At 39.6% G+C, this 18,032-nt stretch overlaps 2 protein-coding genes across 3 annotated transcripts in view; both read right to left on the minus strand.

The window, feature by feature from the left end:
- Positions 1 to 7,313: 7,313 nt before the first annotated feature.
- On the minus strand, positions 7,314 to 10,634 carry wfikkn2b (WAP, follistatin/kazal, immunoglobulin, kunitz and netrin domain containing 2b). Its single transcript, XM_003977375.3, has 2 exons — positions 10,277 to 10,634; positions 7,314 to 9,441 (listed from the first exon to the last, which is right to left on the minus strand). The coding sequence occupies exons 1-2, from the start codon at positions 10,460 to 10,462 to the stop codon at positions 7,897 to 7,899; spliced, it is 1,731 nt and encodes a 576-aa protein (XP_003977424.1). The 5' UTR covers positions 10,463 to 10,634; the 3' UTR covers positions 7,314 to 7,896.
- Positions 10,635 to 15,455: 4,821 nt separating this feature from the next.
- The window catches only part of abcc3 (ATP-binding cassette, sub-family C (CFTR/MRP), member 3), a 34,376-nt gene continuing 31,799 nt past the window's right edge, over positions 15,456 to 18,032 (minus strand). For both annotated transcript variants that reach the window (XM_029835939.1, XM_011618512.2), the window contains exons 30-31: positions 17,810 to 18,004; positions 15,456 to 17,328 (exon numbers count right to left, since the gene is read on the minus strand). In XM_029835939.1, the coding sequence (XP_029691799.1) occupies positions 17,217 to 17,328; positions 17,810 to 18,004 (307 nt within the window). In that variant the 3' untranslated portion in view covers positions 15,456 to 17,216. The remainder of the gene's footprint in view (positions 17,329 to 17,809; positions 18,005 to 18,032) is intronic.

Raw genomic sequence — 18,032 nt, forward strand, 5'->3', positions numbered from 1 at the left:
GTGTGTGTGTGTGTGTGTGAAAAGAAAAGAAAAGAAAAGAAAAGAGAGAGAGAGAGAGAGGGGAAGCCCAAGCAACTGTCAATTTTTCTCATCAGTTTGATGATCATCAGTTTGATCAGTTTGATTTATGGTGAATTCTTCAGGCCAAACTTGTTGTATGTTACAGGTCTGATACACTAATAGCTGAGTGCAGCAGGTAAAGATGTGGTAACAGAAACCATGAAAATATCTGTGAATGCAATACTGAGCTCCAATTCAGTGCTACTAGTCACCAGTAAACTACTTAACCAGAAGTGCAGGTTTTTGACCCAATTAGGAGGTGATTTCAATATAAATGTCAATATTTTCAGAACATACAAAAAAGGCTTGGATCAGGAGATTAACATTTTTTAAGAACATTAATGACACAAAATAAAGTCCTTTAGCTTTTAAGGCAACAGTAAAAATTATACAATTCTCTTGAAGAGTGGTCAGATGAAAGACAAAATGATGCAGAGAAAGAAAAAGGTAAGAGTGACAGAGATAAAGAAGGGAATGAGTGAACCAATGGGCTGAGAGAGGGAAATCTGGGCTTACTCTGAATTAACAGGGGTGAATTATACAGAGCCTGCAAACAGTGAATTGGAGAGAGGTGCATGATGCAGCCAAGAACAAAAGCATGTCACAATTAATGACATTGTCAAAAATACAGATTTGACAGACTGGATGTTTTTTGTTGGTAGTTTTTCTATCTTATATCCTCCAATTAGGGCTCCTATACTTACTTTGAACTTACTCTTGAAGTCAAGAAAACAAACCACTGTTGTCCTATAAAATGCTTCCATGTCAAATGATTGTGTGAACCAGCTACAGCCACCAGTTGTCTTGGAATCACTTGAGTTGAAGTTTTTGATGATGAGAAAATGCTCCCAAAAATGAACCAAACTGTTACTTTCCATTAACTTTGCAAAGGTGAAAATTTACTCGATAAACTTATTTTCTTTTCACATAAATTGCTCCTTTCTCTTCTATGATCATATCTGGAAACATTCCCCCTATCTACCCATCCCACTCCTTCTCCTCCTCTCTGCCCAGGTGGCCATATGACCTATATGAACCTGGTCCTGCTCAAGATTTCTTTTCGTTTAAGGGGACTTTTTCTTTGCCACTGTTGATTGTTGGGGGTCAGGACCTGGGTGCCTGGAGACAATTTTGATTGTAACAGAAGCTATATAAATAAACATAAATTGTTGCAGGTCTGTAACACTCCTACAAACTCTTTAGAAAAAAGAAGCAACACAAGGAAATAATGCAGTAGCAGAAACCATAAAATATATGTCAAGGTAACTCTGAAATCCCATTCATCCAGTCGCTCTGATTGTCTCTGGGCATTCTGGGCAAACCCAGAGCCCGATCAGTTTAACAGCCTTTAACAGGATCAGATTCACATGTGGACCACATGTCTTTTCCTAGTCATGCTAATAAATAAAACCTATCTTTGCAGAGATATTTTGGAACACACTGAGTCCAATTAGAGAACCCTTTAAAGGCCAAAAAAACCCACTAACACCTGATTATCAGCCCAATCCCTGATCTACTTTTAGAACTTAACCGGAAATCTGATAATGACTCAAGTCAATTTTGTTTGTGGCACAAGTAGCAAGAACTTATATCAGATATTACATCACAGCAAATTCAAATCCAGGTCAATCAGTGATGCCATGATGGACTTTTTGAGTTTAACACAGGCTTTGATCTAATGCTAAATGTGGTGTGTTCCCTAAGACTATGTTTTTTCACTGCTCAGACTGTAAGACTATAGCATTCTTGTTTCGTCATGTAGTATCTAACTCACACACGCGCGCACACAAGCAACCAACAACACACATGCAGGTCAGTCAGCACCATGATTAAGACTCTAAAGCAGATTGCATAATGCACACAGAAGCAGAGCAGTGGAGATTTAGAACAACAGTCCCCCTCACCCACTTTCTCTCTGTGATAGAGGGATTGCATAAGGAAGGAGAAAGGATGGATGGATTCAGGTCATGCTGGCTCTGCAGAGTCAATGTGAGTGATTAGTCTGGACACATACATAGAGACTTCACAAGCTTGTGGCTTGTCTAGAGAGAAGAGATGGAGAGATGAGGCCAGCCTTCCAGCCTGGCTAAGCGTTCCACTAAATTGCTGTGCTATTCCAGAGTTGTCTGAGTCATACCAAAAATAAATTATCAAGGAGTTGGGGAGTAGTTGCACATGCAGTGACAATGCAAAAATTTCCATCACCAGCACATATTCACCGTCGTTCCCCGCAGCATTCATGGTGCCACTGGTTGGCACATGGAGGTCTGTGCAGCAGTCTAGATGCATCTCTCTTGATCATTGCCGAATAGCTGTCATGGTGGAGGATGCTCCAGGCAGCAGAACGTTCACCTGCTCTCACCTGTAAAGGAAACACAGCAGCACTGGTAAATCGGGAGTCTGTTTCTGGCAGTTTAAGCAACGTGCACAGTTTGATGGCACAGTTTTTCCTAATAGGACCTCTCTTGCTAATTGTCTTTGTTCTTCACCTTCTGTCTGCCACAATTGCACAACGGCAGGTAAAACTGGTTCACCATTCACAATCATTTTGCTTCCCAACTAGGCAGGATTTACAGTGTAAGGATGAGGTTTTCCAATTATCTTAGAGCAGTCAGTGTAGTTAGACTTATTTTGTTTTATTTGTCTGAAGATGTAAATTTAAAAAAAATGGGGTGTTGGGGGTTGTAACGGTCATCATGCAACTCTCAGGTCAATGACAGGTCCACGGGGGGAAAAAAAGAAAATGAAGTCGAGCCATTCTCAGGATTTTCTACCAAAAAGCAGCAACTTACTTATTATAATGTATTTCTGTATGTATTATATGTGTGTATGTATTGTATTGTATGATCTATGCCTATTCTCTCCTCTACTTCTCCTCTCCTCTCCTCTCCTCTCCTCTCCTCTCCTCTCCTCTCCTCTCCTCTCCTCTCCTCTCCTCTCCTCTCCTCTCCTCTCCTCTCCTCTCCTCTCCTCTCCTCTACCTGTCCTCCCCCTTCTCCTCTCTCTCTACCCAGCCGGCCATCAGCAGGAGGGTCCCCCTACATGAGCCTGGTACTGCTCAAGGTTTCTTCCTGTTAAAGCCACTATTGCTTGTCTGGGGTTAGGCCCTGGGATTCTGGAAAGCACCTTGAAACAATTTTGATTGTAAAAGACGCTATAAAGGGGAGGGGGGATTATTTTTGAAGCTGGATAAGAAACTACAGCCTTAAAATGCTTGAAAATCCACATTTCCACCAGGGGGAAGCAGTGTGCCACCAGACGTGAACGTTCCAGTTTGGCGTCATATAAAATATTGTTATGGTTTTTTTTTTTCCTTGTTTGGTATTTTTCTTTACATGATTACGCGTAAAATGTATACCGCAGCTGACAGGAAGTTGAATAATTTTGAGAAGCAATATATTCTTTTGAAGCAGCGCTATCGGATGTTTTATCTGAGCTTATACTGTCATCCAGTGGTCATATATGTGTATAGTACCTTATATGCGACGAGTAGTAAAGTGAAATAATGGAAACAGTTTTACTATGAGGTTAATATTTGAATAAAAATGGTAAATCCCACACAACATTGTTGCAAGTGAAATGACTTAAGTGAAAATAAAAATCACACATAATTAAAATTTACACACACTACTGGGCAAAGTTTTGACATTAAACCAGAAATTAATGTACTTATAATGACAAAGAAAGAAGTAAAATATAAATGCTACATACATGCTTTATAGAAATATGTCTTTATAATATTAACTTATAATGGCACATATTTCAAAAGGAATGTAGAAAATGTACAGGTTTACTGAAAGCATAGAGCTGCAGCAGGTATCACAATCAGTTCATAGAAGCAGGACAAACTTGACTGAAGTTCAACCACTTTGGTTCTGATTTGGCAGCTACATTCTATCTGTATCTTTTCGTCCATTTCACCACTAACTGTGCTTCAAGGCAGTGGACAAAATTTCTCCATCCAGAGATTCAGTCTTAGATCATCCACATTACCTCCTACCATCTTCAAGCTTTTCAGCTGCTGCTGCTCCTGGATGATATACTGCCACTGGACCCTGCTCATCTGTACTCAATGCGTGTGAGTTGCTACTGTCCAGTCAAAAATGATATGGCCATAACAGATGCAGGTCATGAATCAGAGGTCTGAAACCACCCAGGTTAGCTGATTTGTTCACCAGGCACTAGGGTTTGATCTCCACAATGTGAAGGCACTACATACAAATACCACACGCAATCACGACTCTTCCTGCCTCGTGTGAACTCAGCACATGAACGCGATGACCCCCTCAAATCAACAAAACATTAGAGGAAGGAGAAGGGAGAGGAAAAAAGAAGGGAAAATCCAGCCCAGTATATTGAAGTGTAGATACTTGACACAGTTCTGAGATTTTTAACTTAAAATGATGTAAAAAAAAAAAAAAAAAAAAAAAAGAAGAAGAAAAAAGAAAAAAGAAAAGACCACACATATTTTCAATGTGCTGAATTTTAAGAACTGCTAACCTGTGCTTTGCAGAGTCCATACTAGGTACTTGAGCTGTTCAAGATAAACATAGTCAAACTAAAAATTAAAGGGAAAAAAAGACTATTGGTCTTGTATCTAGGGATTAACTCTAGGTTATAGGTTAAGTGAGTCTGAAATTGCATTTGTGTAATCAAGATCTTTGCAGTGATAGAGTAGAAGAAAAGTAGGACTTTAGGCTTCATTACTTTCCCAAGTAATTATTAAAATACAGTTTAAATTACAGCCTGAATTGTTATATTGGCACTTGATTGCTGGTTAACATATCAAGTCCAACATACGTTTTAGCTTTTTGGAGACACATGTACTTAAAATTGTTTGAACTGTTTGAAGTGTTTAAACTAATAAGAGGATAAATGTTCTATGATGTGTGAATCAGCAGTTTGACATCATGTTGGAAATATAGCCAAAATATCCCACTCAAGCATTGAGGATTTCATCGATCATCACCTTGTCTCAGCAATTTTGAACAGTCAAACTGTTGCACCAAGCATTTCAAGGGACAGTCCATCCAGAAATCAAAATGAACAAACTATCTGTTTGTCTTACCAAGCATGTAAAATTCTTGAGACAGTTTAAGACAACCAAAGTTGTCTGTGGAGGTTTGAGGTAAATAAACAGCATCCATAAAATAAATACCAGTAAGTGGAAAAAAAGGGATGTACGTGATTGGAACCTCACCTCTTCATCAAAAAAATCTCTTTAGAGACAGCTCTGTACAGGACTTTGTATGCTCAGCATGCTCCAGTAGGGCCCAACATTATGACCACCCAAACATCTCACCTTCTTCAATCGCTCTATGGTCTACTTTTGAGTCTTACCTGCCTGTTGTTTGTGCTTTTGGCTGTGGACAGGGGTCAGCATGGCCACCGTAACTTGTTTGTGGCTATGAAGCATATTAGGCAACAAATTGTGATGCCCTGTGGCTTCTGACAGGAATATGATGTCAGAAGTCATCACCAGATGCCATATCGAAGAGATAATCAATATTATTAAATTCACCTGTAAATTAATTTGCAGATTTGGCATGTATAATTAACAAGTATGTTGTGATTTTTTTATATGTATTATGTGATCCATTGGGAATGAGTCAATAACTTCTACAGCAATAATTTGAAATACATTTCTTAACTTTATTAGGCTTAAAAAACAGATGTAGCTGTAGTATATATAATCTGTATGAATAATTCCTTCCCACTTAACCTAGGCAACCTGCATAATTTGGTTGTCAATCAAAATAACAGTTATGAACTTGACTGTGTTTCCAATATCTCGCAGTTCCAGGGGCTCAACAGCTGCTGAAATGCAGATCTGAGAGCTCTGCTTTTTTTTAAAGTAAAGGAATGCTGTACATGGTCCGAACTCCCACCTCCCTCGCCACTGTGGATGAGAGAAACAGAATCTCATCTGGGAAGTAGAACACCCCTGTTGAAGCCCACCAACGGCTGTTCCCGGTAACCCAGAGATGCCGGCTGGCACGGCATGAAGCGCATAACTCTTGCAGCTTGGGCTCCTTCCCCAATTAGACTGGATCATGCAAGCAAAACAAAAACAGTTTTTACAATCCCACATGGGTCTGCAGAATGGACAGGCTCTGGTCTATTTCAGTAGAACCGCAACAGGTACAGAAACATGCAAATACCAAGCAAATGTTTTATTGATTTGAGCAAGCATGGGCCTGTCCTGTGGGCAGTAAATATAACAGCACAGGCAGAACATTTCTGGACTCTTTCAATTTTTCCGACATTTTCATATATTCTGTTTTTTTGTAACTGGGAAAAACATTATTTTAGAATTATTTTACAAAATGAAACATTCAAACATTGTAAAATAAAAATAACAAAGTATTCAGGTCTATTCTGTAGTACTTAGTTGTTACAACTTCTTGGGTATGATGCCCCAAACTTTACACTCCTGGATTTGAATATCCTGTGTTTTTTCCTCCACAGGTTCTCTCTTTCTCTGTTAGGTTTTATGGAGACCTTCGCTCAACAGCCATGTTCAGGTCTCACCAGAGATCTTTGATTGGGTTCAAGTCAGGACTCTGGCAGGACCACTTAAGGAAAACACTTCTCTGTTGCCTTCATTGTGGTCCCGAGTGCTCTGGACCGTGTTTTCCAACTTTGCTCAGTTTTCTCTTAACACTGAGTAGCCACTCTGACCCTGGAAAATGCCCCCACCACCATCCTTCTATTAGAATTAAGCCCAGAAACTTTAATCTGGGTTACAATCATGTTACCCGCAGTCTTAAACTCTTTTTCAATGGTGTCGTTTTATGTTTTTTTCCCCATCAACTCCAGGTGGGATTCTACTGATCTGTGCCTCGATGCATCCTGATGCATCCTGACTGAGAGAGTAGGGAGTATTGTGGTGGAAGTAGATCTTTTGACCTCATGGATTAACTCTGGTATACACCATCAGAATGTGTGCCAATTTAAATCACGTCCAAGCAGTTGAATTCAGTACAGATGTAGAAACACCTCAAAGATGATCAAGAGAAATGGAAGGCCCTGAGAGCAAATGTACAAGAGTCGCAGCAATGGGTCTGACTTTGTGTCAATGCAATATTAAATTGTTATTCTGTTTTTACTTTATCATTGATGTGAGATTTATTTTTGTAGATGGTCAAGGCCTGAACATATTTTGACTGCATTGTATTTTGAATTTATATTGAATACATGCACACAAAGAAATACTTTTTAAAAAACTGTTTAGGAAAACCAAGTGTCTTTATTTTCTTTCCATATTACCCCAAAAGATACAAGGAGTCACTTTATTTCAAAGACAAACTGAAATACAAAAATGACACAATGGCTTACATTAGAATAAATAGCCACTATAGAACTACGCAGAGTTAAAAATGACTGAAAATAAGGTCATTTAAAATATCTTACAACCAAATGTTAAGTATTCTGCACATGTTTACTGCTTTATTTATACAAGCTGTCAACTGAGAAATATGATCCATGCTTGTAAAGCCAGCATGTGTTCAGCTGGTACATGAAAGGGTCAAAATAAAAAATGGTCTGCAGCAAAGAAACTTCATCTTGTCTGGCTAGTCTGGCTTGCCATTCCTGTTAGAGACAAGAGAGAGTAGAACAGAAGCTGTACTCTTGGGGAGGATAGCAGAGAGATGATCGTCATGAATGCCTCATGTTACCGGTATTTGAATCCCCTCATCAACAGCCACACGTTACTGTAGCTCTGCAGACCACACACAATGAAAAATGCCTTGCTGAGACAAACAAAGCTTCTTAGATGGATCAACACTGGTGAAAATAAATGTCAAGTCCACCTTTGACATCCATCTTCTGACCCTACTGAGGGCTGTTGGTGATCATTTTGAGGATATCACACGTGTTCTTTGAGACCACCTCTCTCAGCTTCCTCACTCGCCGAGGGCTGGAAGCACCTAAGTAACTCTCAGGCTGAAGGACAGCCATGCCGTCAAGCACGTTCCCCATGATGATGACCTGTCCGTCTGTGGCGCCTTCCTTTATGTTCGGACACGGACAGTTCCAGTCCATGTTGAGAAAGGTTATCTCAAGGGGCTCCTTCCCAAAGAAGCGTAAACCCATCATTTCATCTTTGAGGATTTCATCAATCATCACCAGGGCGCGGCCCGAGTCCTTCTCCTCTGTGAGCTCTGTCATGTGGCCCAGGATGACAAAGTCGCTGCGGCAAAAGCTCGTCACCATCTTGCCTCTGGTTTTGCAGGCCTTGCAGTGATGGTTTTTTGGGTAGGGGCACATGTCTTCGCAGGCTTCTTTTGATTCAAAGTTGTTGTTGTTACCGTCACATCCTCCATAGATGAAGGACTGGCACTGATGCAGGCTGCTGCTGTACGCCCAGCGTGGCTCGTAAGATTTGCAGGGTCCCTGCAGAGTGTTCAGGCCACAGGGGTCTGATAGATCAGGACCACAGCACTCCATGCACTCTGCATATGTGTTCAACAACTTCTGGGTCTGTGTACTATTGCTCCTGCAGTGTGTGAAGGAGAAACAGTTGTTGGTCTTGGGTTCAAAGTACCAGCTGACCTTCTCCAGCTCACTACCACAGTCCTCTGAGGTATTTGTGGGTCTCAGACACTCTTCAGTTGGGCAACGGGTGATGTTCTTGTGCTCAAAGGTCTGAGGAGGCTCTGTGGGGAGTACAGTGAGTGGGTGGTTTGCCTGAACTGACCCAGATGGATTCTGGGCCACGCAGGTGTAGATGCCTGAATCACGTGGCTGGGCATTGTAGATGACAAGCTGACCGATGTTTGTGACCACCATGTTTCCTCGTACGTGGTTAGGCGTCATGATGACCCTGTCTGCCCCATCTGGCTGCTGCTTCTCCCAGGTGATCTCAGGTCGGGGATGACCCATCACATCACAGAGGAAGCTGGCTGTTTCACCTACTTTCACCATCTGATGAGTGGGACTGCTGACCATTATGGGAGATTGAGGATTGGTGGGAGGTGGGATGGTCGCTTGAAGAGGAGCAGTGGTAGGGCGGAGGGTGGTGGCCTGGGGTAATGTGGGGCTGGTGTTGGGCCAGGAGAGGTGAAAGCGACAGGTGACTACAGACAAGGTGATGCCCTTGGAGCAGGCCTCAGCATCCATGTAGCACTTGTTGTAGTATGTCATGCCATCAGAGGCACAGGTAAAGTGAGGTTCTCTCTCACAGCGGTCGCGGCACTTACACACAGGCTGTCCGTCCCAAATGTCGCACTCAGACCCTTGTTGGGAGCACATGAAACTGGCACAGGAGGCTTGTTTGGGCATTCCCATGGGGCCTTTCTTCCCATCCATGTAACGGGCTGCCACACAACTCCGATTTCCACATACATTTTGGCAACACTTCTCAAAGGACTCACACTCCTGCACAGCAAGAAAAGAAATATTAAACAAGGCAGCTCAGAAAATAAAACTGTAGAACAATAAAACAAAACAGCATGGTCAACATTCATTTATAGTTGCATTATAGTTGCATTTAGTCTCTTCTATTATTAATTGTGAGATGTTCATGCAACATTCATGGACCCACAAACAAGGAAGATACAACAGCAAAGTATGATTAAGGATCTGAGACTGTAAAAATTATGCAAACATCTAAATTTTGTTCTTTCCTTGCTATTATAATTTAAATTTTGAGGGATTACCAGTGTTTGATGGATTATCAAAAAAATCTATTTAATTATGTGCAAACCATGGTTACAATTGTGTCATCTCCATGGGCCTTCAGAAAAGGTATCTACAATTCATTCAAAAAAGTAAAAATCAATCACAAGAATTCAGTGTTAAGGTTTTTTTTGGGGTTTTTTTTAAACTATTTTTAAGGTAATTCTAGCATTAGAATAATTGAAATGACCTGTCAATAACATTATTGATTGGATGAATTCAAACTTTATGTTCAGATTTATGACTTTGCCTTTTAAACTGTTTGATGTTAGAAATATATATATTTTAACTGATTCCTGATACAAAATATTTTAAAACTCCTACTTTGGGATTGGAGTAGCAAAAATTATAATAACTTAACTTATTGTAATGCAGTGTAGTTAAAAAAAAATTAAAAATAGTTTCCTCCAAATTGCAGTTAAGGGATATTTTAATGTAACAGGCAGGAAATGCAACAGCTGTATTTAGTTTCAGTAGCTACAAAGATATTTTAAAACCAATAGTCTATTAAATGTTTTTACCCTCAGTATTTTACCTTATCAGACTCACACTCCCGCGTACACGTGCTCATGGCATCCACCCATAGGTTTGGATTCATGTCATTGGGGCAGATCCCCGCGTGTGAGTAGATGACATGAGGCAAGACTCCAGCCTGGTGTTCCATCCACACTGCCGTGCACGCCACGAACCAGATCCACCGTGGAAACAGCATCCACCACATGTCCAGAGCGCGGCGCAGCCCAACAAGCTGAAGTTAAAAAAAAATCTGTGAAACGCAACACAAAATGTTTGACTTATTGAAAGTGATATTTGATGATAGAAAAAGAAGTTCGTCGCTTTTCTGTGGAACTCAGTGACAGTCCTGGCTGTTTGTTTGACCTGAGCGACCCTGAGTTGGTGAGGCACTCTGCTCTATTTAAAGCCAACCCATCGGCGAGAGCGTGACCCGCCAAGTTGCGTGGAACATGACAGTAATGGGTTGTTCCCGAGATGCTTAAACAACAGATTTCAGAAATCAGGGGCGCCGATGAGCTTTGGGTTGGACCTTGCGGATCACCTGCCTGTTAAAAGGATTGCTGCTAACTTGGATTAACCCTTTGTGCGCTCCAGCCGTTCCGGAGTGCAACGTGCGTAAAGACGCGCGGGGAGAAGCGATTTGAGGCGTTTACAAAATATTAGAGAACTGAAATATATAATGCACCTGGATTTAATAATTGTAGTGTATATTAATTATTATGAAAGCAACTAAATATGCTGAAAATTGATACATACATGCGCATAAATGGAAAGAAAGAGAAGTGGTTGTATAAACCATAAGTGCTATAATAAGAGCAAAATTCTTGTAAAATACGTTCAAGGTGAGTCTGTTCCGACAAAATTGATCCAAGTTCTTATTGGATCTTTTTTCCAGTTCTAATTTAAATTAAGTGCCATCCAGTGGTCGCGCACATCACAATAATCAGGTACTTTCGCGGTAGAAGGTGTTGTACTGTAGACAAAAGAGCATCTCTGTACTTAAGATACTTTAAATGGTACAATTATAAGTGCATAAATGTGGATGCAGTGGGATGGTTGGATGAAATGAATCCAATCTTTACAGTTGGAAACATCTACTTAGTGCAAAAAACTCTTTCACGTTGAAAACTTGACCATGGATGACTGCTGATGTTAACCCTCATCACTAGGGACACTATTGGAAAAAGAACTTTATGAAAAACAAATGAAATTAAAAAGCAAAACAGAAAAAACTGTTGATGCTGTAGTTTGAAGTCTTGGAATCATATTCACCTTCACATATTCACCTTAACTGGAACTTCTCTCCTTGCTCTGTATGTAAATAAAATGCATACACATACATTTTCAGTGGTTTTCCTCTCCATTCTCCCTTGTATTTCTCAACTGAATTTTGCTTTTGGTAAGGGATGATGGCTCTTTTCAATGAGATTTGTTTGGAATAGATAAGAAGGAAGCAATTGGGATGCAATTTACTGTCACTGTTGCTCAATTGGCAAGTACAAAGATCTGGTGTGGGACATTTTTCTTGAATGTTCAGAGAAAAAGAGTTTACAACAGAGTTGGCACATAATGTTAATGTCAACAGACATAGTTTAACATTTCTGTCCTTGCAGCTGCTGAGTTTTAGTCAGATACATTTGTTAAACCCTCCATTTCTTTGGGGGTCCAAAAGAAAAGGAATGATGGAACATACAGACTAAGTAGGTGGTTCTTCATATGTGGCCCAGAGCACATTTGTATTTTCACTGCCAAAATAATGTAGTAACAAGAGGTCCAGAAAACCTCAAATGTAGATTTGGTGATCCGATCTCAGTGGATTCTCAATGCAAACTCTCCTAGCCTCAAAGGTGAAAGCAGCTGCTTTGTGTTAAGCCTTGACAGAACCCGTGAGACATAAAAAGAGTTCTGGGTGGAATTCCATGTGTGGATAGATTAAATGAAATGTGAGAGGGTACAAGTTGACCCCCCTTGGCTGGGTTCTAGATTAAACTCATAAAGCTAAATTCTGCTCCCGATATGCACGTGTTATTAGACCCCCCCCCCCCCCCCCACACACACACACACACACACACACATACACATACACACACTCAATGTGCAACACAATGCAACCAAATATCTGCCATTAGAAAAAATTACGGTAAGTCATCATTTCCAAGAGTGTGCCCACATATGATTAGTTACTCTAAATAGTCAACTGAAGTGCATTTGTTGTGTGGTAGTGTGCATTCCTGGGGAAATGTTCTGTGACAATCTGTAGACTTGCCTGAAGATCTAGTTTCAGAGAAATTGACAAGTACATTGTGCATTTTATTCTACAGTTTTGAATCACCAGACACAGAAAAAGAAAATTTTAGATCTGATTTCAGGGCCGGCAAAGGTGATCTGAGGACAGCAAGATGCCGAATCTTTGAGCGAGAAAGAAAATGTGCTATTTGGTAATGTGCTGCACTGCTTGTGAGCATTTAATGAATGAAGAGTGTGTGTGCATGTGTGTCTGTGGTTATTTCCACAGTTCAGCTGAGGACAGGCAAATCATTAGACTAGTGTTTGTGCAATAATAGTGGAATCCTGCTGTGAGCAAGCGTTGGTGGGAGCTTGTTTGTTCTTAACACATCAAGAACAAACCAATAAACAAAATGTGTTTACTTCAAGCATGGCGAACGTTCATCGCCGCAAGTCTCAGTCCTGTAAGAAAGATTAAATTTGCGCCCTTTCACCTGGCGAGACAAGCAACCAAACAACCACACACATTCTGCAGGTTAGATAATCAGCATTTTTGAGCGAGCCTTTGGTGTGTGTCTGGAATATTTCCTGTGATTGTTGAACTGACTTCAAACCCAACATTCTTCTCTGGTCACTCTGACGACCAAACCTCCCGACTTTTTTTACAATTAAAAAAGAGACAGAAATGTTTTACTTGGCTGCTTATTGAAAAAACAAATCCTTCAATTTGGAATGGTAAAAGTATGTGAAACTTCAGAAATTGGAGTGATGTTTTCAGAGGGGTGGTTCACCCCAAAACTCATCATCTGAATAAGACTGCAACAGTGTGTCCAGAAAACTGGAAATCCAGAAGCTGCAGGAAATACCTAATCATTGTCAGCAATACATAACATTTCAATTTTGATTCCAAATGTCATAATTTTGTTTTCAGCATCTTTTAATTCTTGTCTTTAATGCTGTATTTGGGTTCATTTGTACTGGTGATCAGCAAAAATCAACATGTCAACAGTGTGCATCAAATTAGGAAGATGATGAAACTCCAGTTCTCTTCTCTGAAAAAGTGAAAATTTTGTGATCTCATAATTTTGGTTTTTATGAACAATTGTGTCATCTGATGGTTGTGAAATTGGCATCAAGACAGAAATTTCATTTTGATATTTTACAGTAGAATTTTAAGGCACATTTTTCCAATTCAGATATTGTACTAGCAACATTTTGCGTCTTGTAGATACATATTGCAGTATTTAAATTACAAGTTCGAGAGACTGTTTTCTGAAATGTTTACAAAATGTATTACTTATATATATATATAATATATATTTATATACTCTATGATGTGGGTGGTGGTAGCTCAGTCTGTTGGGAACTGGCCTGAGATGCAGAGGGTTCTCAGTTCAAGCCCCAGTGCAGTCAAAACATGGAAGATGTTCTGGTAGTAGGGGAAGGTGCCAGAACATCTTTAGAACACTGCCAAGGGACCCTTGAACAAGGTACCAAACCCAGAAATGCCCATAGAGGACCCTGTGGTGAACTGACAACTCATCCAGTGGAGGGCCCTGCCTTTGACCATTGTGTACCCTCCCCATGACCCTGAAAGGGGTTAAGAATACAAACTATGAGATGTTTCTTCTGAATCTACTGAATCATTTCCTAACCTCCAATATTATGACGTACTTCTCAAAAGCATAAAGGGAACATGTAACCCTAGAATACTCAAGTCACAGTCAACAACCCCATCCTCACCACACTCATGAAATATGACTTACTAGTGTGTACAACCTCCACAAGCTCTCCCAACAATATCTGGGGACAGTTCTGATGAGATGATTAATGGTCTCTCGGAGCAGCCCTTCACAGACCTGTGCTAGAGCATCCCTCAGCTTCTGTGATTGGATTAGCTTCAGGATGGGGTATCAGGTGTGCATCAATGCTTTCATCATCCAGGAACTGCTGACATCCTTGAGACACAAGGCCGGTTGTTGTCATGCATTAGAAGGAAGGCAGGGTTCAATGTCTGATTAGCAGATGAATGTTGTAGGCCTCCTCCATCTATCCTGTTGTGCTTGGTTTTCATCTGGTATCTCCTTCATGAAATTTAAGACCATTGTTACTCAATCAGCAGTGACAAATCATGTCTAAAGAACTAATGTTATTGATTTCACAAAAACAGAACTGGTGCTAATTGGCATTGCTTTTTGTTCTCCAATAAGAAAATTATTCCATTTTTTTAATGTGAATGTGAAAAAATAATTAATTGAAATGTGAAATTGGGAGCTGCTTGTCTAAAAACATTCTAGCATAAAAACATTACCCCTTGTGAAACATTCCACTATCAGGGTTTGGGTCTCTTTTGCTGGGCCAGGATGACTTTTCATGATTGACAGAATAATGAAGTCTGAGAACTGCAGTTGGAAATAAATCCTCAAACCTTTGCCACTGAAATAAATTAAATTATATAGTGTAGCTTTTTCCAGCACAAAAAATATATATAATGTAAAAATGTCCAATACACTGACAACTGGCAGATGAGGGCTACACATTTGTAAGAAATTATAGGCTGATTTGTTTTTCTACTTAAGAAAACATAATCTGTGAAATTAGGTAATACTATACCCTGAACAGAAAGACATAATAAGACATGCATGCCCTCAGGCAAACGGTCATTTGAGGATACAAGCTTCCATAATAATAGTAGAAACTTTCCTCAACTACACTGCTGTGCCATTTCCAGAATTAAACATTAACCCAGGGAACTTAAGGACTTCATCATCTTAACAAGTCTAAGTCCAACCCTAACAGGTCTATTAAAAGTGTAATAAAAAAACAAAGCCATGTTTCTTTGGCTGACACATATGAGGATATTTAACAAATCAAACAATTAAATTTAAATTATGAATGCTTTATTTTTTCAGAGAAAGAATATTGCCCATTAGATAATTAACAGGAATAAATATTCAGAACCCTTCAAACATTTCCGGCTGTCTAAGGATAATAATTTTATTTAGAAATTTAGATACATGACAATAATAAATTTGTTAAAGCTAGCCGCATTGAAATGGAGAAAAAAGAAACAAGTTACAACAGTTTTTCAAGACTTGCACATATATACATTGACTAGAAATGAAAAAAAAACATTTTAGATGATTCACAATTAATTCACACTGCACCACTTCTACCAAAATTGTATTTGAAAAAGCAGACAATATAAAGAAACATCATTCACCTCTCATTTGAATTCATAAAAACCTCACAAAGCACCCTTGTTTTGTGAAAATGTCACCAAAATCACTTATGTGCAGATAAATGGCCCAACGTTTTGCTCATCAACACATGCAGGATGGCTGTTTCCTGTGGAGGGTTTGTGTGCGTGCCTGTATGTGGCTGTTTCTGTCACTATTGTCATGAACACGGCAGAATGAGCAGACAGTACAATGGATGAAGGTGACTGGAGTGCCCTCTAGTGGAGTATTAATGATATATGCGTTTACACAACTCGCCAGGACTAAATGTGTTGAATCTTCTTCACCGTATTGTACTGTCTTCATGTATTAATTTCCCCACTATACGAGGCCTTGTTGCCTTTATGTTTATTCCGAGTTAATACACAGTTGAGTCAACGTAGGTTCCCATTTTCTATTACATAATTTTTCAGTTTGGTTCAACATTATTTATCAAATATTACAAATTGTTATTGCCTGGGCACTTTACAGAAACCCACAGCCTGACCTTTGACCAAGGAAAAGTGGCAGGAATTTTTTTTTTAATAGGAAGAAACCTTGAACAAACTCATATGGGGGTAAAGGAGGAGGTGAAGAGGATGTAGGACAGTTGGGAAGGGCAGAAAGAAGAGATGAACAGACATATATGAAAATACATTGGGAAGTGTTAGTTATCCTAAAAATACAAAACTAGAACTGTGGTGATCAGTGGAATCAGAGGTCGGTGTTCAGTGGAACATGTGGCTGTGCCTCAGCAGCCTAGGCCCAAAGCAGCATTATACATTGTCTGTATAGTGGTTTAATCCATCCTGTTTTTCAAGCACAATTAACTAGTTTTAAAAGAGCACATTTTTATTTATACATGCATTTTAACATAATATATTTTGGTGATACAGAATTCAAGTTTTTTTTATATTTGGTTCACAAAATCATGACATACTTAACTGAGCACACATCCCTCGATTAAACAATTCTTTAAAAGTAGTTTAAATAATGATATAGTACAAAAATATGTGGGTGTATTACAAAAATTGTTTCTATGTGGAAAGTCCAGTGGCACAGTATTTCTCTTTGTAAATTTTAAAAAACTAAGTTAAAACAGCACAAAATAAAATAAAAAAGTTCCTCTTTGTTTTCATTTATGATATTGTTTGTTTTGCAGCAGTCAAATGATTCATGATACATTCACTGGCTTTCCTCTGGCAGAAGGCACTAAATGGCAGACTTGGATCATCAAGTACATGCACATATGGCTTTTTCTAATTGATTCCTACTGAAAGAAACGGTTTGTCCAATTCTAGTACATTACAGTCAGTGCCAGAAACAACAAGGTAAATGAATGTCCTGATATAGATTCAGCTTCTAAATGATCCAAGTCTGCAATGGAGTTCACAATTCAGTCAAAACAAGCAAATGTTCTGAAATAATGAAAGAAATACACAACAAACATGGTACATTTCCACTTTTAAATTCAAGATCACTCTTGCTTTGCAACATGTGGATAAAGAGCCAACTCTACTGTGTCAGGCCTGCATCCTTTGACATTCCATAGAAGATTCCTTTCTGGGATATGAGGTTTGTAGGAGTATCGAACTCTGCAATCTGTCCCTTGTCTAACACCAGCACTCTGCAATAACAGAAATAGAAAGGCTTAGTTAGAAAGTGGTTAAAACTAGTCTAGCAGAGGAAACACGCACTTCAACATGGTGTGTATATCTTTGGTCTGTGGTATAGAACCAGAGTACCTGGAGATTGCCCCATGTAGATATATGCAAAATGCAATATTTCCCACCAGAAAAAGGCCTCTTGCCTGGAATTGAACCCACAACCTTATTGCTACTAGGTGATGACAGTAATAACTGCACTAAACTACTGATCTATGGAAGGACATTTCCCACCAAGAACAACCACACCATGTAGACTCTACTGGCAACTGGATATAGATGGAGCTACTTAAATGTCTTACATGAACAGCTATAAATAATTGCTCTATATCTGCACAATATTCAGGTGTATAATCAAAATATGAGATGATTACGATGACTTGGGTAAGAACCCTTTTCACTATACTGAGTAAGCATTAGGGTGGCTTGTGCTATATACTGAACCTTGTGTAGTCCATAATTGTATTGAGCCTGTGGGCGATTGTGAAAACTGTGCAGTCTTCAAACTGAGTACGAATGGTGGACTGGATAAGGTCATCCGTCTCCAGGTCAATAGCAGCTGTAGCTTCATCCAGGATGAGGATCCTGGTTTTCCTTAGGAGAGCTCGAGCCAAACACACCAGCTGCCGCTGGCCAACGCTGGAAATATGACAATTGTTCAAACACA

Source organism: Takifugu rubripes, chromosome 1 (assembly GCF_901000725.2).
Source record: "Takifugu rubripes chromosome 1, fTakRub1.2, whole genome shotgun sequence".
Lineage (NCBI taxonomy): Eukaryota > Metazoa > Chordata > Actinopteri > Tetraodontiformes > Tetraodontidae > Takifugu > Takifugu rubripes.